The sequence below is a fragment of the Somniosus microcephalus genome, chromosome 12, assembly GCF_052327205.1.
Source record: "Somniosus microcephalus isolate GS21.2 chromosome 12, FLI_Smic_1.0, whole genome shotgun sequence".
NCBI classification, from domain to species: Eukaryota; Metazoa; Chordata; class Chondrichthyes; order Squaliformes; family Somniosidae; genus Somniosus; species Somniosus microcephalus.
In genome coordinates this window covers 84495692-84517562 of record NC_140998.1, presented here as the reverse complement: position 1 = coordinate 84517562, position 21871 = coordinate 84495692, and the positions used below count along the sequence as shown (strand labels likewise).

The 21871-nt window shown below is 44.7% G+C and overlaps 1 protein-coding gene across 1 annotated transcript in view; it reads left to right on the top strand.

The window, feature by feature from the left end:
• exoc5 (exocyst complex component 5) overlaps window positions 1-21871 on the top strand; it is a 102804-nt gene that overhangs the window by 49477 nt on the left and 31456 nt on the right. Inside the window, exons 4-5 of the mRNA XM_086003254.1 lie at window positions 15311-15505; window positions 21022-21086. Of these exons, the coding sequence (XP_085859380.1) occupies window positions 15311-15505; window positions 21022-21086 (260 nt within the window). The remainder of the gene's footprint in view (window positions 1-15310; window positions 15506-21021; window positions 21087-21871) is intronic.

The following is a 21871-nucleotide window of genomic DNA, read 5'->3' as shown; positions in this document are numbered from 1 at the left end:
AATTTTAAAAAGGTGATGGTTTAAAAAAAAATGTATTTAAAGTTTTACTATGTATTTTCATTGTCTCCATTCATATATTTGACAGGTTTATCTGTCAAGTGTATGAAGGGAGATTCCCTTCTTTGGCTCCCCATGGCCCACATGATCCCAGGGACGCTTGCGAACCGCATGCTCCCCTGGGCTACATAGGCCCTGCACACTTGGAGTTGGAGAGGCCCAGCATCTGAACTATACGCACCTCGGGAGCCCTCAGGTAAGTGCGTACGTTTTTTCCAGATCGGAGGCCTCCGCACGCGGGAAGCCTCCGATCTGAAAATACGGCCCATTGTCTTGGATCAGTGTAACCTATTGAGTTACAGTTGGATAAACCAACTTGAAGCAGCTAACCACTAGGATGGGGTCCTATAGTGTGCAAATATATTCATCCAAAGGGAGAAAACTGCAGTGCAATCCCAAACAGATTGAACAACATTCAATGTCTACATTCTCATTTCCTTGCAACTGTCAGGTATTTAAAACATGTAAGCTGTAATATGTTGAATGATAGCTTGCCATTTCTGGGTAGTTCTGCTAACTTAGGATAATTTTTTAAAGTTTGATTTCTGATGAGTTTTTCTCAAACTTGTCTTGCATTTTCAATAGAACTGTTTCATGGCAACAGAGCATGAACTTTATTTGAAAATACAAAGCATTAAATTTTGATGGAGGTTCAAACCAAGGATTCTAGATGCATGTTGTTTAGCATAAAATTAATACAAAAGTGCCTATTGCATTGCATTCAAGATCCCTTTGAAGTACAGATTTGCACAATGCTGTTAAATGAGATTGATATTAAGGTTTCTGAAACAAAGGTGATCTTTTATCATTTAACAGTTGTCTGGGGTATGTTGTGCTTTCTTACAATTCAATACACTTTTCAATTGGAGCTGTTTTATAACTGAAATAAGTATATTTTTAGAAAGGGAAGAAATGAAAGACATTGCTGATGAAAAGTGGTGGGAGGAGACTTGTGTGGAGCAAAAGCGCCAGTATAGACCAGTTTGGCAGAATGACCTGTTTCTGTGTTACGGCCTCTATGTAACTCTGTGCTCAAGCAGACATGAAAATAGAGTTATAGCCCACTTCCATCCACTCTTTCCATTCAGTTATGTGTTGTCAGTGTGGAGCAAGGTGAGTAGTGCCAGTTTTGTCAAAGGGTTTATACAGGAAACTCTGTTCTATCCGGCACCGACGGGACCGAGCTGTTGCCGATCTATCAAAACTGCCAGACATACCAGCGTTAATGTTGAAGCATACAGAGCTTTTCATCTCCGTATCTGACAACAAACACTGTTGCTTAGCAACAGCTTCTAAACAGTCGGCCCGTACCTTGGAAGCGTCTCTGTAGCTTAGCAACAGCTTCAGAGAGACTTTCCAGAGCCTGACTGTTGGAAAAAAAAAGCCACGAGAAGAAAAAAAACCTAACAAAACGGCTCCTGATTTCTGCCGGTAGATCGAGGTTTCTGGGCATACAACCTCCGGATAAACCAAAGTCTCCTGTACCTGAAATGTTAACTCATCTGTACCTGAAATGTTAACTCATCTGCTCTCAGTGATGCTGCCTAACATGCTGAGTGTTTCTAACATTTTCTGTTTTTATTTTTGGACGGTGAGCATTCACACAAACCGAGATAGAAAAAACAATACAGGTAGCGAAGAGGGTTGAGAAAGGGAATTTTCGTTATAATGGTGATACTTTGAACTGGGGCTTTTTAATTACTATTCAGTGCTGCAAATGTAACTAGAGTATTAGAAATTTAAACTGGGAAGCAAAGTAATATTTATTAGGAGATAATAGCAATGTAGGTTCTGACTGATTTGTGGATGAGCCAGAGAGACATCAGTAGAAAGAAGTTGTTTGGCATCTTAAGGTGGTTTAGACAACTTGAAATCATTTGAAGGTCAGCTGACCTTGCACCATTGAAAGATTGGGAATTAGGCCCACTTTTTGAATCAGTTTTGTTTTTCGTAAGCTGACGATGATGGACAGTATGTTTAAACTTCATGTATCATGAAAATAATAAGTTTTATTTCAAATTTGTTTATTCCATACCAGCTTAGTTTGTGGAAAATTGGCTCCATTTAGCATTGAAATGAGTGACACTGACAGTTAATGTATACTATTTTTGGAAATAACAACAGAAAATGCTGGAAAAACTCAGCAGGTCAGGCAACATCCGTGGAGAGAAATTTGAGTTGACGTTTCGGGTTTGACCCTTCTTCAAAACTGGAGAGAAAAGGAACTAGATCGAAGGCAGGGCTGCGATCGGACAAAAGAATAAAAGAACCAAAAGAAGTAAAAGAGATTAGAAGCTAGACGAGATGGTAATAGGCTGGGATTAGGTGTAAAGTGTACTGGCAGGGCAAAAGATAGCTGCCAGGTGTGAGAGAGAAACAAAAGGAAAGGGGGGGGGGGGAGGAAAGGAGTGGAAAAATATAAGTAAAAATGAAATAGGGGCCGAGGTTATGATCTGAAATTGTTGAACTCGATATTGAGACCGGAAGGCTGCAGACTGCCTAATCGGAAGATGAGGTGCTGTTCCTCGAGTTTACGTTGAGCTCCCGTGGAACAGTACAAGAGGCCAAGGACGGTGAGGTCCGAGTGGGAATGGAGCGGTGAATTGAAATGACAGGCGACCGGAAGCTCGGGGTCACCCTTACGGACTGAACGGAGGTGTTCCGCAAAGCGGTCACCCAATCTGCGTTTGGTCTCCCCAATGTAGAGGAGACCGCATCGTGAGCAGCGAATACAGTATACTAGATTGCGAGAAGTACAAGTAAATCGCTGTTTCACCTGGAAGGGGTGTTTGGGGCCCTGGACAGTGGGGAGGGGGGAGGTATAGGGGCAGGTGTTACATCTCCTCCGCTTGCACGGGAAGGTGCCAGGCGAAGGGGAAGGGCTGTTTGGGGTGATAGAGGAGTGGACTAGGGTGTCTCGGAGAGAGCGGTCCCTGCGGAATGCTGAAAGGGGAGGGGAGGGGAAGATACGTTTGGTGGTGGGATCACTTTGGAGGTAGCGGAAATGCCGGAGGATGATCCGTTGAATGTGGAGGCTGGTGGGGTGAAAGGTGAGGACAAGGGGAACCCTATCGTGGTTCCGGGAGGGAGGGGCAGGGGTGAGGGCAGAGGTGCGGGAGATAGAACTGACACGGTCGAGGGCAGTGTCAACCACGGTAGAGGGGAATCCTCGGTTGCGGAAAAAGGAAGACATGTCTGAAGCACTGGTGTGGAAGGTGGCATCGTCGGAGCAGATACGGCGGAGGTGGAGAAACTGGGAGAATGGAATAGAGTCCTTACAGGAAGCGGGGTGGGAGGAAGTGTAGTCCAGGTAGCTGTGGGAGTCAGTGGGCTTGTAGTAAATATTGGCCGATAACCTATCCCCAGAGATGGAGACGGAGAAGTCGAGGAAGGGAAGGGAAGAGTCAGAGATGGACCATGTGAAGGTGAGGGAAGGGTGGAAATTGGAGGCAAAGTGAATGAAATTGTCAAGTTCGGGGCGAGAGCAGGAAACGGCACCGATACAGTCATCAATGTATCGGAAAAAGAGGTGAGGGAGGGGACCCGAGTAGGACTGGAGCAAAGATTGTTCCACATAGCCCACGAAAAGGCAGGCATAGCTAGGACCCATGCGGGTACCCATGGCAACACCTTTGATTTGGAGGAAATGAGTGGAGTTAAAGGAGAAGTTGTTCAATGTGAGAACAAGTTCAGCCAGGCGGAGGAGGGTCGTGGTGGATGGGGACTGGTCGGGCCTCTGTTCAAGGAAGAAGCGGAGTGCCCTCAGGCCATCCGGGTGGGGGATGGAGGTGTAGAGGGATTGTACGTCCATGGTGAAAAGGAAGCGGTTGGGGCCAGGAAACTGGAAACTGTTAAAGTGGCGGAGGGCGTCCGAAGAGTCGCGGATGTAGGTGGGAAGAGACTGGACAAGGGGAGAAAAGATAGAGTCAAGATAGGAAGAGATAAGTTCCGTAGGGCAAGAACAGGCTGAAACGATGGGTCTACCAGGGCAGTCCTGTTTGTGGATCTTGGGAAGGAGGTAGAAGCGGGCTGTGCGGGGTTGGGGAACTATGAGGTTGGTGGCAGCGGGGGGAAGATCTCCAGAGGAGATGAGGTCAGTGACAGTCTTGGAAACGGTGGTTTGATGTTCGGTAGTGGGGTCATGGTCCAGGTGGAGGTAGGAGGAGGTGTCGGAGAGTTATACTATTTTTGGATTGTGCCACATTGAAACTTGAATTACAGATGACGATTTTACATTCTCTAAAGAAAATAATACTTCACTAAAAACAAAATGCTGGGAAAATTCAACTCAGTCAGTATAGGTGGAAAGAACATAAGTTTCAGGTATGGGCTTTTTTGTCAGAATTGGAGTATATGACAAATGAACAACATTTAAAAAAAAAAAAGAAACAACACAAGGAAGAAAGGAGAGGGGAAAACGCACGCACGCACACACACACGTTGAGTGCTTAATGAAAAACAGTAGATAGTTAAATGGCTGAAGTAATACTAACAAAACATTAGGAGGTATAATGAGAGAAATTTGAGACACCGCGAATATCTGAGGTGGTCAGGTGCAAGGCAGGTAGAAATGAAAGGACAAAAATCTGGCAGAGCAGAGTAGGCTCCAGCATACCAGGAGCCTGGAAGGTAAAAGGAGCAGGCCACCATGAAGGATGCAGACTGTCCAACCAGCATAATATTCCCAGGGACAGTCCCACCTCAAACACTAACCTGTCCTGTCCCTTGCCCCCACCCCCGGAAATGCCATCACTCCTATCCCAGAGTGGCAACGCTTCCTACTGATGAGAAAGCTGGTGCTATAGTTATGTTCTGAAGTTACTAAAGTCAGTATTGAGGGCTGCAAGTGTCTACTGATGTTGATTCCTCAAGTTCAGGATCATACTTGTGGACAGAACTGAGGTGTTCGGCAAAGCAGTTGCTCTGTGTTTGGTATCTCCATGTAGTGGGGACTGCGCCATCAGAAGTGAATACAGTACACTAATTGGAGGAAGAACACGTAAATTGTTGTCTTGCCCAGAAGGAGTGTTTGGGGTCTGGGCAGTAGCGTGGAACGAGGTGAATGGGCAGGTATTGCATCTCCTGCACTTAACTGGGACACTGCCAGGAGAAGGAGAGCAGACGGTCGAGGTGGTGGAAGAATGGAAAAAGGTGTCACTGAGGGAATGGCCTCTTGGCGAGGGTAGGGGAAGATGTGTTTGGATTACCCCACTGCCTCACATGTTCTGTGTCTCAAATGTCTTTAATTTCTCTCATTCTGCCTTCAATTGTCTTGCTAATATCAGTAGTGGATAGGGGAATGTCTATGGATGTTATTTATATGGGCTTCCAGAAGGCGTTTGATAAAGTCTCTCCTAAGAGACTGTTCGCTAAAGTTGAAACTCATGGAATTGAGGGCAAATTATTGACCTAGTTTGGAAATTGGCTGAGCGGCAGGAGGCAGAGTAGGGATAATGGGTAGGTACTGTAATTGGCAGGATGTGACTGGTGGTGTCCCACAAGCATCTGTGTTGGGCCTCAACTATTCACTATTTATCAACGACTGAGATGATGGGATAGAAAGCCACATATCCAAGTTTGCCAATGACTCAAAGGTAAGCGACATTGTAAGCAGTGTAGGTGGAAGCATAAAATTACAAAGATATTAATAGATTAAGTGAATGGACAAAGCTGTGGCAAATGGATTTCAATGTAGGCAAATGTGAGATCATTCACTTTGGACCTAAAAAGGATAGAACAGAGTACTTTCTAAATGGTGAAAAGCTAGAAACAGTTGAGGTCCAAAGAGACTTGGGACACCGATCATTAAAATGACCATGGACAGGTGCAGAAAATAATCAAAAAGGCTAATGGCATGCTGACCTTAATATTTAGAGGAATAAAGGGGGTAGAAGTTATGCTGCAGCTATACAAAGCCCTGGTTAGACCACACCTGGAGTACTGTGAGCAGTTCTGGGCACCACACCGTAGGAAGGCTATATTGGCCTTGGAGGGAGTGCAGCGTAGGTTTACCAGAATGATACCTGGACTCCAAGGGTTAAAAATTGAGGAGAGATTACACAAACTAGGGTTGTATTACCTGGAATTTAGAAGAGTATGGGGTGATTTGATTGAAGTTTTCAAGTTATTAAGAGGAGCTGATGAGGTTGATAGAGAGAAACTATCCCCTGGTTGGGGAGTCTAGGACTAGGGGACATAGCCTAAAAATTGGAGCCAGGTCTTTTAGGAGTTAAATTAGGAAACACTTCTACACTCAAAGGGTGACAGAAGCTTGGAACTCTCTTCAGCAAATGGCAATTGATGTCGGATCAATTGTTGATTTTAAATCTAAGATTGATAAAATTTTTGTTAACCTAAGGTATTAAGGAATATGGGGCAAAGGTGGGTATTTGGAGTTAGGTCACAGATCAACTATGATCTCATTGAATGGCAGAACAGGCTCGAGGGGCTAAATGGCTTACTGATCCTATGTTCCTAGTTCAGCCATTTAACCATCTCCTGCTTTCTACCAAAACACTTCATAGATTGTTATCTTTTGTGTTTGTGTGTAAGAAACTTAGGTATTTTTTCATACAAACTTAAATTAAAATACACTATTTGAAAAAATTGTACAACATTGATACAGTATATACTTTGCGAATGGACTTCAGTGGTATATCATGGTCAGCTACATACATAGGACCTGTAACCCCGATCAGTATGATTCCTGTCATTCCTAGGTCGGTAGTCGTAGTCAGATGTTTACTGGTATTGAGTATATTGGTGACCTTAAAATAATTTGAGGGTTATTGACGATAATAAAAGGAGGTTGGGAAACCATTTATTTAAACTGGCAATACCTCCTGACCATCCATTTCATGCAAGGTATGGTATGCAATTTATGCTTTTATTTTGTCGAGGATCTACTGGCTTTTTTTCTGATCTGGTCTTGGAATTTAGGGATGAAGATTTTTTTTAAACATTGATAGTATTGTACAGCTACTTGCACTTACTGTATATAGTCCAGTAATGTAGCAGTGTGTTCCGCAGTGGAGAGAAAAGGCACTGAGTAAGAGTCAGAACAGTTGAAGGTGACAGTGTGGTTGAGTGTAAGGTTTTGAGGAGGCTTTTATAGGTGGCGAGAGATGGAGCAAAGTGGGGGAGCTTGCATTTATATAGCACCTTACCATGTCTTCAGGATGTCTCGAAGTGCTTCACATTCATTGGGGGGGAGGGTTCAGGTGAAGGGGAATTTAGAAATTCAAAGAGAAAAGAAAAGGTAATAGTGCAGGGTAGCAATAGGGGTAATGAGAACCAGAGTGTGATGGGAAGAGACAGAGCATGCAAACTTAAGAGTGCACCAGCAAATAGTCAGAGTCGAGAAAAATGGTAAAAAGACAAAATTAAAGGCTCTTTATCTGAATGCATGCAGCATTCGTAACAAGATGGATGAGTTGACGGCACAAATAGAAATAAATGGGTATGATCTGATTGCCATTACAGAGACGTGGCTGCAAGGTGACCAAGGCTGGGAACTGAATATTCAGGGGTATTTGACATTTCGGAAGGATAGACAGAAAGGAAAAGGAGGTGGGGTAACTCTGTTAATAAAGGATGAGATCAGTGCAGTGGTGAGAAATGACATTGGCTCAGAAGATCAAGATGTAGAATCAGTTTGGGTGGAGATAAATAGTATGGGAAAGAAGTCACTGGTGGGGATAGCCTATAGACCCCCTAACAGTAGCTACACTGTAGGACAGAGTATAAATCAAGAAATAATCAGGGCTTGTAAGAAAGATATTGCAATAATCATGGGCGATTTTAATCTTCATATAGATTGGACGAATCAAATTGGCAAGGGTAGCCTTGAGGATGAGTTCATAGAATGTATTCGGGATGGTTTCTTAGGGCAATATGTTGTGGAACCAACCAGGGAGCAGGCTATTTTAGATCTGTTAATGTGTAATGAGACAGGATTAATTAATGATCCCATTGTAAATGATCCTCTAGGGAAGAGTGATCATAGCATGATTGAATTTCAAATTCAGTTTGAGGGTGAGAAACTTGTGTCCTAAACTTAAATAAAGACAGAGTTTGCTAAAGTGGACTGGGAAAATAGATTAAAGGTTAAGACAGTAGATAAGCAGTGGTAGACATTTAAGGAGATATTTCGTAACTTTCAGCAAAGGTTTATTCCAGTGAGAAAGAAAGACTGTACTAGAAGGATGGACCATCCGTGGCTAACTAAGGAAGTTAAGGATGGTATCAAATTGAAGGAAAAGGCATACAATGTTGCAAAGATTAGTGGTAGGCCAGAGGATTGGGAAATTTTTAGAAACCAACAAAGGATGACTAAAAAAATAATAGCGGGAGAAGATAGATTGAGAGTAAACTAGCTAAAAATATAAAAAGACAGTAAGAGCTTCTACAGGTATATAAAAAGGAAGAGAGTAGCTAAAATAAACGTTGGTCACTTAGAGGAGGAAACAGGGAAATGGCACAGACTTTGAACAAATATTTTGTATAAGTCTTCACGGTAGAAGACACTAAAAGCATTCCAATAATAATTGATAATCAAGGGGCTATAGGGAGGGAGGAACTTAAAAAATCGCTATCACTAGAGAAAAAGTACTAGCAAACTATTGGGTCTAAAGGCTGACAAGTCCCCTGGATCTGATGGCCTGCACCCTAGTGTTTTAAAAGAAGTGGCTGCAGAGATAGTGGATGCGTTGGTTGTAATCTACCAAAATTCCCTGGATTCTTGAGAGGTCCCAGCGGATTGGAAAATCGCAAATGTAACTATTCAAGAAAGGAAGGAGACAGAAAGCAGGAAACTATAGACCAGTCTACTCTCAATCATCAGCAAAGTGATGGAAGGTGTCGTCGACAGTGCTATCAAGCGGCACTTACTCAGCAATAGCCTGCTAACTGATGCCCAGTTTGGGTTCCGCCAGGGCCACTCGGCTCCTGACCTCATTACAGCCTTGGTCCAAACATGGACAAAAGAGCTGAACTCAGGAGGTGAGGTGAGAGTGACTGCCCTTGACATCAAGGCAGCATTTGATCGAGTGTGGCATCAAGGAGCCCTAGCAAAACTGAAGTCAATGGGAATCGAGGGGAAAACTCTCCATTGGTTGGAATCATACCTAGCACAAAGGAAGTTGGCTGTGGTTGTTGGAGGTCATTCATCTCAATCACATGACATCACTGCAGGAGTTCCTCAGGGCAGTGTCCTAGGCCCAACCATCTTCAGCTGTTTCATCAATGACCTTCCCTCCATCATAAGGTCAGAAGTGGGGATGTTCGCTGATTGCACACTGTTCAGCACCATTCGAGACTCGTCCGATACTGACGCAGTCAGTGTCCATATGCAGCAAGACCTGGACAACATTCAGACTTGGGCTGGCAAGTAACATTCGCACCACACCAGTGCCAGGCAATGACCATCTCCAACAAGCGAGACTCTAACCATCTCCCCTTGACATTCAATGGCATTACCATCGCTGAATCCCCCACTATCAACATCCTGGGGGTTACCATTGATCAGAAACTGAACTGGACCAGCCATATAAATACTGTGGCTACAAGAGCAGGCCAGAGGCTGGGAATTCTGCAGCGAGTGTCTCACCTCTTGACTCCCCAAAGCCTTTCCACCATCTACAAGGCAGAAGTCAGGAGTGTGACGGAATACTCTCCACTTGCCTGGATGAGTGCAGCTCCAACAACACTCAAGAAGCTCGACACCATTCAGGATAAAGCAGCCCGCTTGCTTGGCACTCCATCCACCACCTTCAACATTCACTCCCTCCACCACCCGCACACTGTGGCTGCAGTGTGTACCATCTACAAGATGCACTGCAGCAACTCGCCAAAGCTCCTTCAACAGCACCTTCCAAACCCGCGACCTCTACCACTTAGAAGGACAAGGGCAGCAGACGCATGGGAACATCACCACCTACAAGTTCCTCTCCAAGCCACACACCATCCTGACTTGGACCTGTATCGCCATTCCTTCACTGTCGCTGGGCCAAAATCCTGGAACTCCCTTCCTAACAGCATTGTGGGTGTACCTACACCATATGGACTGCAGCGGTTCAAGAAGGCGGCTCACCACCATCTTCTCAAGGGCAATTAGGGATGGGCACTAAATGCAGGCCTAGCCAGCGACGCCCACATCCCATCAATGATTTTAAAAAAAGTTAGCCTAACATCTGTCACTGGGAAAATGCTGGAATCTATTGGCCCAGAAATTCGGGTCTCCACGGGTGAGTACGCATGGGGTACTCACCCGTAGGCCCAATGGAAGTGCCAGTTTCGTGCATGCACTGCACATGCGTGGGAAACCGGCACTTCCGTTCCCCTGAACGAAGAGGTTCAGAGGTTGAACGCGTGCGTGGGAGAGGCTGCACGTGCGCATCGAACTTCGGTATTTTTTGCAGGTTTTCCCGGGAGGATAAGCCTGCAGAAGTTAGACATTTAAAAAGCAGGTGTAAGGCCTGCTTTTTACAAGTTAAGTGGTGAATTAATTAAAACATTTTTCCACAGGTTTATTATTTTTAAATGCTTTAAAAGCAAGGTAAGTTTATTTTTAGCCCCGTTGGAAAATAAAATTATTTTTTTCAAAAGTTTAAATTATTGTTTAAAATAGTTATTTCATGTAATTTATAGTTTATTTAAAAAATGTGATGTTTTTAAATTTATTTGAAGATTTAGTGATGTTTTGGGGCTGTGTTTTTATAACTTTTGTAAAAAGTCACACAACACGGTGGCATAGTGGTTAGCACTGTTGCCTCACAGTGCCAGGGACCCGGGTTCGAATCCGGCCTCGGGTGACTGTCTGTGTGGAGTTTGCACGTTCTCCCCGTGTTTGCGTGGGTTTCCTCCGGGTGCTCCGGTTTCCTCCCACAGTCCAAAGATGTGCAGGTTAGGTTGATTTGGCTATGATAAATTGACCCTTAGTGTTAGGGGGATTAAATACGTGGGGTTACGGGGATAGGGTGGGCTATGTGTTGGTATTGGGGTTACGGGGATAGGGTGGGCTATGTGTTGGTATAGGGGTTACGGGGATCGGGTGGGATATGTGTTGGTGCAGGCTTGATGGGCCGAAATGGCCTCTATCTGCACTGTGGGGTTTCTGTGATTTCTGTGAACACCAGGTTATAGTCCAACAGCTTTATTTGAAATCACAAGCTTTCGGAGCGCTGCTCCTTCTTCAGGTGAAGTGGAGAAATGCATAAAGACACAGCTTATATAGTCAGAGAATCATGTCAGATGTTTACAGGTAACCTTTCCAACTGCCATTAATCACACCTCGGCAGAGAGATAATCACAGCAGTCAAAGGTGTGAATGGTGTCCAAACCCCTTTGACCCCTTGTGACCCCACCTCATTGTTCTTTGATGTAATGTTTCCCTGACTGACCTGTTTGGACACCATTCACACCTTTGACTGCTGTGATTATCTCTCTGCCGAGGTGTGATTAATGGCAGTTGGAAAGGTTACCTGTAAACATCTGACATGATTCTCTGACTATATAAGCTGTGTCTTTATGCATTTCTCCACTTCACCTGAAGAAGGAGCAGCGCTCCGAAAGCTTGTGATTTCAAATAAAGCTGTTGGACTATAACCTGGTGTTGTGTGACTTTTTACATTTGTCCACCCCAGTCCAACTCCGGCATCTCCACACCTTTATAACTTTTGACAGGTCTTCCTGTCAATCTTATGAATGGAGCATTCCCTGCTCCGATTGGCTCCCCATGACCCACGTGATCCCAGGGGACGCATCGAACTAACTGCGCCCCTGGGATACGCAAGCACTGTGTGCCGGCAGCTGGAGCAGGCCCAGGATCGGAATTCCACATGGGCCCACAGCTCAACAGCCGACGCGCTAGGTAAGTGCAGGTCGGAGGCTTGCACCCGGGGGAAGCCCCCGACCCGAATTTCTGGGCCAATGTTAAGGAAGTAATGGCAGGACATTTAGAAAATTATAATACAATCAAGCAGAGTCAACATGGTTTTATGAAATGGAAATCGTGTTTGACAAATTTACTAGAGTTCTTTGAGGATGTAACGAGCAGGGTGGATAAAGGAGAACCAGTAGATGTAGTGTATTTGGATTTCCAGAAGGAATTCAATAAGGTGCCGCCTAAAAGGTTACTGCACAAGATAAGAGCTCACGGTGTTAGGGGTAATATATTGCACTGGATAGAGCATTGGCTTACTGACAGAAAACAAAGAGTCGGAATAAATGGGTCATTTTCAGGTTGGCAAACTGTAACTAGTGGGGTGCCACAGGGATCAGTGCTGGGGCCTCAACTATTTACAATCTATATTAATGACTTGGATGAAGGGACCGAGTGTACTGTTGCCAAATTTGCTGCTGATACAAAAATAGGTGGAAAGCAAGTTGTGAGGAGTATAGAGTCTGCAAAGGGATATAGATAGGTTAAGTGAGTGGGCAAGAATTTGGCAGATGGAGTAGAATGTGGGAAAATGTGAGGTTATCTACTTTGGTAGGAAGAAGAAAAAAGCAAAATATTATTTAAATGGAGAGAGTCTACAGAATGCTGCGGTACAGAGGGATCTGGGTGTCTTCGTACATGAAACACAAAAAGTTAGCATGCAGGTACAGCAAGTAATTAGGAAGGCAAATGGAATATTGGCCTCTATTGCAAAGGGGATGGAGCATAAAAGTAGGGAAGTCTTGCTACACCTGTACAGGGCAGGGCGTTGGTGAGACCACACATGGAGTACAGGTTTGGTCTCCTTATTTAAGGAAGGATATACTTGCATTGGAGGCAGTTCAGAGAAGGTTCACTAGGTTGATTCCTGAGTTAAAGGGGTTGTCTTATGAGGAAAGGTTGATCAGGTTGGACCTATACTCATTGGAGTTTAGAAGAATGAGAGGTGGTGATCTTGAAACATAAGATTCTGAGGGGGCTGGACAGGGTAGATGCAGGGAGGATGTTTCCCCTCATGGGGGAATCTAGAACTAGGAGGCATAGTTTCAGAATAAGGGGTCGCCCATTTAAAATGGAGGGATGAGGAATTTCTTCTGAGTGTCGTGAATCTTTGGAATTCTCTACCCCAGAAAGCTGTGAAGGCTGAGTCAGTGAATATATTCAAGGCGGAGATAGACAGATTTTTGAAAAACAGGGGAATCAAGGGTTATGGGAAGTGGGCAGGAAAGTGGAGTTGAGGCCAAGATCAGATCAGCCATGATCTTATTGAATGGCGGAGCAGGCTCGAGGGGTCGAATGGCCTGCTCCTATTTCTTATGTTTTATGTAATTGCATTGAAGCGCAGTCACTGTTATTGTGTCAACAATTGTACCAGCCAATTTACGCCCAATAATGTCTCTCAAACAGCAAATTAAATAAGTTAATCTATTTTTGGTGGTGCTGGTTAAGGGGGAACTCGCTGCTCTTTCAATGGCCCAGAAATTAGGCTCGGGGGCTTGCCGCGCGTGCAAGCCCCCGATGAGCACTTGCCCGGCGCGCCTGCCGCTCGGCTCCCGGGACGCTTGCAATTCCTGTTTTCAGTTGATTACTCCCGGGCAGCGTCTGACGTCACGCCGCCCAGGAGTGCAGCCAGCACAAAGCCTCGAGCGCAGAGCCTAAGTTAGACACGCCCCTTGAGGTCTCCTTAACATAGGCCACGCCACCAATTTTTAACACAAGCTGCAAAGCAATTCTACATGCAGAGCAGCATTTTAAAGAAATTTTTTGTATTTTTATTAATCTTTAGGTAACTTATATAAAGTTTTAAATACTTTTAAATTATTTTGAAGAATGTAAAGTAGTTTTAAACAGAATTAAAGCGTAGTTATTTTGATGAGCCGGCTGGGATCACGTGGGCAACCAATGGGAGGTTGCAAAAGTTAATTCATGAGTTTGATAGTAAGAACTGTCAAACTCATGAAAACTCAGGGCGCCCAAAACAGCACTTAAACTACAAATAAAAGTTTTTAAAAATCCCACTAAATAAATGAACTATGAATAACTGTAAAAAAACTATTTTAAACAATTAATCAAATTTAAAAAAAATAATTTTTTAACATAGGGTCTAAAAATACACTTACCTTACTGTAAATTCTTTAAAAATAATAAACCTGTGGGGAAAAAAAAAAATTCTAAATTTTATTCAGCGCTGTGCATGCTGAAAACCGGCAATTCCTCCGGGCCCACGCGTGAGTACCCCGTCCGTACTCGCGCATTGGGACAGGAATTACTGGCCCATTAGTGTGACAGAATCTTGAATGTCTACCTGAACTGGAAAACGGGATCTTGATTAAACCTCTAATCCGTAGATGGCACTTCTAACAATGGAAACGCCAGTCTAAGTTATGTACTAAAGTTCTGGAGCGAGTGAATTCAGACATCTGACTCAGACGAGAGTGTTACCAACTGAGCCAAGATGACACTTAGACTTCCAGATTTGAGGTGTAACTGCTGAAGGCTATGCCAATCATGGAGTGGGGTGAGACACACAGCACGGTGGCATAGTGGTTAGCACTGTTGCCTCACAGCGCCAGGGACCCGGGTTCGAATCCGGCCTCGGGCGACTGTCTGTGTGGAGTTTGCACATTCTCCCCGTGTTTGCGTGGGTTTCCTCCGGGTGCTCCGGTTTCCTCCCACAGTCCAAAGATGTGCGGGTTAGGTTGATTGGCTATGATAAATTGACCCTTAGTGTTAGGGGGATTAAATACGTGGGGTTACGGGGATAGGGTGGGATATGTGTTGATGTAGGGGTTACGGGGATCGGGTGGGACATGTGTCGGTGCAGGCTCGATGGGCCGAAATGGCCTCTGTCTGCACTGTGGGGTTTCTGTGATTCTGTGACCAAAGTTGGAAGAGTAGATGATGCAGGCTGTGAAGGTTGTGGAGATAAGTAGTGTGTGGCCATGCCTGAATTTGTAGGCAAGGATGAGCATTTTGAAATCAATTTGTCGTGTAACATTTTGGGGGTAAGTGAGGTGGTTAAAATTGAAACGTAGAACTATTGACCAATTGAAGCACTAACTGAAGCTGTAGTGAAGTGTGCAGCCCATATGGCCCAGGTGAAAGGATAGCGTGGTGGATAGTTCTTTTTAAAAAGATAAATCTGAGTATGGTTTGTACTTTTTTAAAAAAAAAAAAGGTTTTCATTCTTAATGACCATTGAACCCTAAATATCATGTGTAAATTAGTGGCTTCTTGTATTAAAGTGAAATATTTGGGTGATGTACTACTGCAATAGTAGCCTTTAATTTCAGTGCTTCACTTCTATGCCTATAGATTGCTTTCCAGCATTTCCAGGAGCTGGATGAACATATCAGCTACGTAGCAACGAAGGTTTGTCACCTTGGAGACCAACTGGAGGGAGTAAATACACCAAGGCAACGGGCTGTAGAGGCACAGAAACTGATGAAATACTTTAATGAGTTTCTGGATGGAGAGCTGAAGTCTGACGTTTTTACAAATCCAGAAAAGGTAAGTGCTGTCAGCAGGATAAAAGTGGTTCAAAGCAGTAAGCAGTGCTGCTCTAATTACAAGCTGCTACCATGACTTACCACGGCCAGACTTCAAACCACAGAGTCTAAACTTTTCAAAGAGTCTAACAATTTCATTGTTCAGAAATGTAAATTAAAAGTGGTAACCTGCAGAGTGCTGATAAAGCATTTGTATACAAAAATTCAGAAAGTGATGAGGTTGGTATTTTTTTTTTCATTTTATTTTCCAATTTTGCTAATGAAGCTAAGAATTTTGGCTCTTGGCTTAATCATATTCACATGGATAAAGAAGTGAGATTTCCCCCCCCCCCCCCCCCTTTAGTTATTTTTAATTGAGTTCTATTGTGTGGTTGAAGAATTTTAATAAAAATGTATCCGCAGCATAAATGACGAAGAGTGAATGTGAGTTAGTATTTAAGAAAAGTTTCAATTTTTTTGGAAGGCAAAAGCTATAATGCACTTCAATAGTTAAATTTTTAATATACTTTTATTTTAACCCTCTTCAATTCACAACTACTAGCAATAGTCATACTACTGTGTGTTTGTGTATATGTATATACATGACATGACTAATTGAGTATAATAGGGAAACACCTAACATGACCAACCCTTGCTTATCCTGTTGCTGAAACTGTTTAAACAAAGTTTAGGGGAGCATGTCTCGGAAGTTTGAAGTACTCCTCCCCACCCTTCCAATCTATTTTCATAGAAGGAGTCCTGAAAGTCAAAGTAAAACAGCTGCTGGCATCTTATTGTATCAATAGAAATAGCCAACTGAAACCACAAGGACTGTTTTCCATGGCATTCATTGAGAAAGGAAGCATCTGGCAGCAGCTGGAACAGAAGTAACAGTCGGAAGATTAATACCTTTGCTTGGAAAATCGCTGAACCACTGACTGACCACCCATAGTAAAGAAGAACAAGATGTAAAAAATCAGGGGAAACAGCATATAGAATTGCACCCACCCACAGTCCAGCAAACCGCATTGAATAGTCCAATAAATAAACAATCAAGCTGTTTGAGATTCACCCTTTCCCCTCCACCCACAGAGCAATTACCCACCTTCACTTTCTTTGAATGAAAAAGCTGTCACACACACACTCACACTCTCACTCCCTCACACACCCTTGCCTGAGCAGAGATAGGTGCACCTCCACTGAGTGTACATTGCTGCCAAACGATACCCCCTTCCCCCTCTGAAAGTGGATTACATCTGGACCATTCCTGCCTATACCCACCACAGAGGAAAAACTCCCCCACCCTCCAAGTGAGCTGGAGTCATAGACTTCCTCACTGCAGAGATCCCAGCATGCTCAACCCCCTGCCCCACAAACCACATAGCGTGGAAATAAATCTCCACCCTCTTTCAATGAAGAAGCTCCACCCCACAACTGAGGGATTGTACTCATTTCTCCCCACTCCCCAAAACAGCGCATACCTACCCTGAGCAGACATCATGCCATCCTCCACCACCACCACCCGAGATGGTGAGCAGAGATGTCGGCATCCCTAACAGCCGGAGTGGAGAAATCAGATGCACCGCTCCCCTCCCATTGAGAGGAAAATAGGCTCTGGCCCAGTACCACCTAACCCTTCCCTGTCCATTATTTCCCCCTCTCCTCTACACTCCATCCTTTTGCTTCGTCCTCATATCGTCACCCCCCCCCCCCCCGGCAATGAAGCAAAGAGCCCTAGCCTAGTGCCCCTCTACCACCATTGTCTTCTGTTGCTCCCTCTCATCCACTCCCTCCTCCTGACCCTGTCTATCTCATAGAATCATAGTTATACAGCACAGAAAGAGGTCCGCGCAGGCCATCAAGCCCTGTCTATTCTAATCTCATTTTCCAGCACTTGGTCCGTAGCCTTGTATGCTATGGTGTTTCAAGTGCTCACCTAAATGCTTCTTGAATGTTGTGATGGTTCCTGCCTCTACCACCCTTTCAGGCAGTGAGTTCCAGATTCCAAACACCCTCTGGGTGAAAACGTTTTTCCTCAAATCCCCTTTAAACCTCCTGCCCCTTATCTTGAAACTATGCCCCCTGGCTATTGACCCCTCTACTAAGGGGCAAAGTTCCTGTCTATCTACCCTATCTATGCCCCTCATAATTTTGTACACCTCAATCAGGTCTCCCCTCAGCCTTCTCTCCTCCAAGGAAAACAACCCCAGCCTGTCCAGTCTCTCTTCATAGCTGAGGCGCTCCATCCCAGGTAACATCCTGGTGAATCTCCTCTGCACCCTCTCTAATGCAATCACATCCTTCCTATAGTGTGGCGACCAGAACTGCACACAGTATTCCAGCTGTGGCCTAACTAGCGTTTTGTACAGCTCCATCATAACCTCCCTACTCTTATATTCTGTGCCTCAGCTAATGAAGGCAAGTATCCCATATGCCTTTTTAACCACCTTTTCTACCTGTCCTCCTGCCTTCAGGGATCTATGTACATGCACACCAAGGTCCCTTTGATCCTCTGCCCTTCCTAGGGTCCTACCATTCATTGTGTATTCCCTTGCCTTGTTAATCCTCCCAAAATGCATCACCTCACACTTTTCAGGGTTAAATTCCATTTGCCACTGTTCTGCCTATCTGACCAACCCGTCTATCGTTCTGTAACCTGAGGCTTCTCTCCTCGCTATTTACCACTCCACCAATTTTTGTGTCATCTGCGAACTTACTGATCATACCTCCTACATTCATATCTAAATCATTAATGTACACTACAAACAGCAAAGGACCCAACACTGATCCTTGCGGTACACCACTGGACAAAGGCTTCCAGTCACAAAAACAGCCTTCGACTATCACCCTTTGCCCCCTGCCACTAAGCCAATTTTGGATCCAATGTGCCAAATTGCCCTGGATCCCATGGGCTCTTACCTTCTTGACCAGTCTCCCATGCAGGACTTTGTCAAAGGCCTTACTGAAGTCCATGTAGACTACATCAACTACACTACACACCTAGTCACCCCCTCTCAAAATTCAATCAAATTGGTTAGGCATGATCTCCCCCTGACAAAACCATGTTGACTATCCTTGATTAATCCTTGCCTCTCCAAGTGGAGACTAATTCTGTCCCTCAGAATTTTTTCCAATAATTTCCCTACCACTGATGTTAGGCTCACTGGCCTGTAATTCCCTGGCTTATCGCTACTACCCTTCTTGAATAACGGTACTACGCTAGCTGTCCTCCAGTCCTCTGGCACCTCCCCTGTGGCCAGAGAGGATCTGAAAATTTGTGTCAGAGCCCCTGCAATCTCCTCCCTTGCCTCACACAGCAGCCTGGGATACATCTCGTCTGGGCCTGGGGATTTATTCACTTTTAAGCCCGCTAAAACCGCTAGTACCTCCTCTCTCTCCATACTAATTTGTTCAAGTATATCTCAATCCCCTTGCCTGATCTCTCTGCCTACATCGTCCTTCTCCATAGTGAACACAGATGCAAAATATTCATTTAAAATCTCCTGGTCTCTCCTCTTCCCCCGCCTCCCCCCCCCTCTCACCTCGCCTTAAATCCTTAAATTTGACGAGCCAGTTTTACACTTCCTAGAAATAGTAGATGCATTGCTGGTCATGTTCCAAAATTCTGTAGACTCTGGAACAGTTCCCATGGATTGGAGGATAGCTAATGTAACCCCACTATTTAAAAAAGGTGGTAGAGAGAAAACGGGGAATTATAGACAGGTAAGCCCGACATCGGTAGTGGGGAAAATGCTAGAGTCCATTATAAAAGAAGTAATAGCAGAATACTTGGAAAACAGTGACACGATAGGACAAAGTCAACATGGATTTACAAAAGGTAAATCATGCTTGACAAATCTACTGGAATTTTTTGAGGATGTAACTGGTAGAATAGATAAGGGAGAACCAGTGGATGTGGTGTATTTGGACTTTCAGAAGGCTTTCGATAAGGTCCCGCGTAAGAGATTAGCGTGCAAAGTTAAAGCACACGGGATTGGGGGTAAGGTACTGTGTTGGATAGAGAACTGGTTGGCAGACAGGAAGCAAAGAGTTGGAATAAACGGGTCTTTTTCTGAGTGGCAGGCAGTGACTAGTGGGGTACTGCAGGGATCGGTGCTAGAACCCCAGCTATTCACAATACAAGAAACTTTGTGCTATCCGGCACCGACGGGACCGAGCTGCTGCCGTTCCCTCAAAACTGCCGGACACTCCAGAGCTAATGTTGAAACATATGGAGATTTTCATCTCCGTATGAATCAACAAACCTTGTTGCTTCGCAACAGCCTCTAAACAGTCGGCAAGCGTCTCTAGCTGAAGCTGTTGCTTAGCTACAGACCTTGCAGAGCTTGACTGTTCAAAAAAAGCAAAGAAAAGAAATGAAAAGAATAAAAAACGGCTCCTGATTTTTGCCAGTGGCTCAAGTTTGCCGGACGGTTCGCCTCCGGATAACTCAAAGTTTCCTGTATATATAAATGATCTAGACGAGGGAACTAGATGTAATAACTCCAAGTTTGCAGGCGACACAAAGCTGGGTGGGCGTGTTTGCTGTGAGGAGGATGCAGAGAAACTCCAGTATGATTTGGACAGGTTGGGTGATTGGGCAGATGCATGGCAGATGCAGTATAATGTGGATAAATACGAGGTTATCCACTTTTGGTGGCAAAAACAGGAAGACAGATTATTATCTGAATGGCAACTGATTGGGAAAAGGCTAAGTGCAATGAGACCTGGGTGTCCTTGTGCACTAGTCGCTGAAGGTAAGCATGCAGGTGCAGCAGGCGGCTAAGAAGGCAAATGGTGTGTTGGCCTTCATAGCGAGAGGATTCGAGTACAGGAGCAAGGATGTCTTGCTGCAGTTGTACAGGGCCTTGGTGAGACCACACCTTGAGTATTGTGGGCAGTTTTGGTCACCTTATCTGAGGAAGGATGTTCTTGCCATGGAGGGAGTGCAGCGCAGATTCACCAGACTGATACCTGGGATGGCAGGAATGACGTATGAGAAGAGATTGGGTCAATTAGGCTTATATTCGCTAGAGTTTAGAAGAATGAGAGGGGATCTCATTGAAACTTAGAAAATTCTAACAGGACTAGACAGACTAGATGCAGGAAGGATGTTCCCGATGGCGGGGGAGTCGAGAACCAGGAGTCACAGTCTACTGATAAGGGGTAAGCCATTTAGGACAGAGATGAGAAATTTCTTCACCCAGAGAGTGGTCAGCCTGTGGAATTCTCTACCACACAAGGTAGTTGAGGCCAATTCATTTAAATATATTCAAGAAGGAGTTAGATATATTTCTTAAGGCTAAAGGGATCAAGGGATATAGGGAGAAAGCAGGGACAGGGTACTGAATTTGGATGATCAGCCATGATCTCATTAAATGGCAGAACAGGCTCGAGGGGCTGAATGGCCTACTGCTCCTATCTTCTATGTTTCTATGATGTGCCGAACTCTTGATTTTTTTGAAGTGGAGAAAAGAACTGTATCTTTAACTTCATAGATAATTAAATATTATATTCATATACTTTTTTCTTCTGCAGATTAAGGAGGCAGCTGATATCATTCAGAAGTTGCACCTCATTGCTCAAGAACTGCCCTTTGACCGGTGAGCCAACCATTCAAATTAGCATTTCATCGCATAACTTTAAATTGGCAGATATTTGAATGAAATTGACAAGTGATTACTTGCTTATTAAAATATTTTGGCCTAGAAATTCGGCTGGTAGCGCCGGCGCTGAGCGCCTAAAGAGACCTAGAATTGGGGCGATACCCTATGTTGGGGCGTTCGCTATGAAGATAGCGACAACTCAGATATTGACTATACATTTTGCGCCTGCGCTAAGTGTTTGCGCGCGCCCGCAAGCAGATCATGACGTCATTTCAGTGTGCAATGCCTTTTAGGAGCGCCTGAGCGCATATTGGGTGGCGCCCGGAGCCTTAGCGCCCAGCGCTATTAGTGACAGTTCGAGGGAGGGCTAACAGGCCCTTCTCGGAGTAGGGGGGGCGCTATTTAAAGGGGACAGCTCTAGTGCAGAATCTTCTGCCACTTGGCCTGCTCATTGCGATCGTTGCTAGAGAGAGTTGGCGAGCTAATGTGGAGCGGAGTTCTGGGAATTTAGCTTTACAGTACTTGGGACCTTCAAACCTGTCCAAAGCACTTGCAGCACTACACCTAAAAGCCTTTTGACCAACTGGCATCGGAATGAGAGCTTGTTTGGAGGGCGACGGACTCATCGCCCAGCACTGTGAAGGGGCAGAGAGACGGCGGGAGAGAGGGCCAGGATTGGCCAGAAGGAGGAGGGGCAATGGAGGTCTGCCAATCCGACAGGAAGCTGCGAGGGTCTTTAGGCAGCAGGTGACAAGCCTTGACATGTCGGAGGAGCAGTGTTT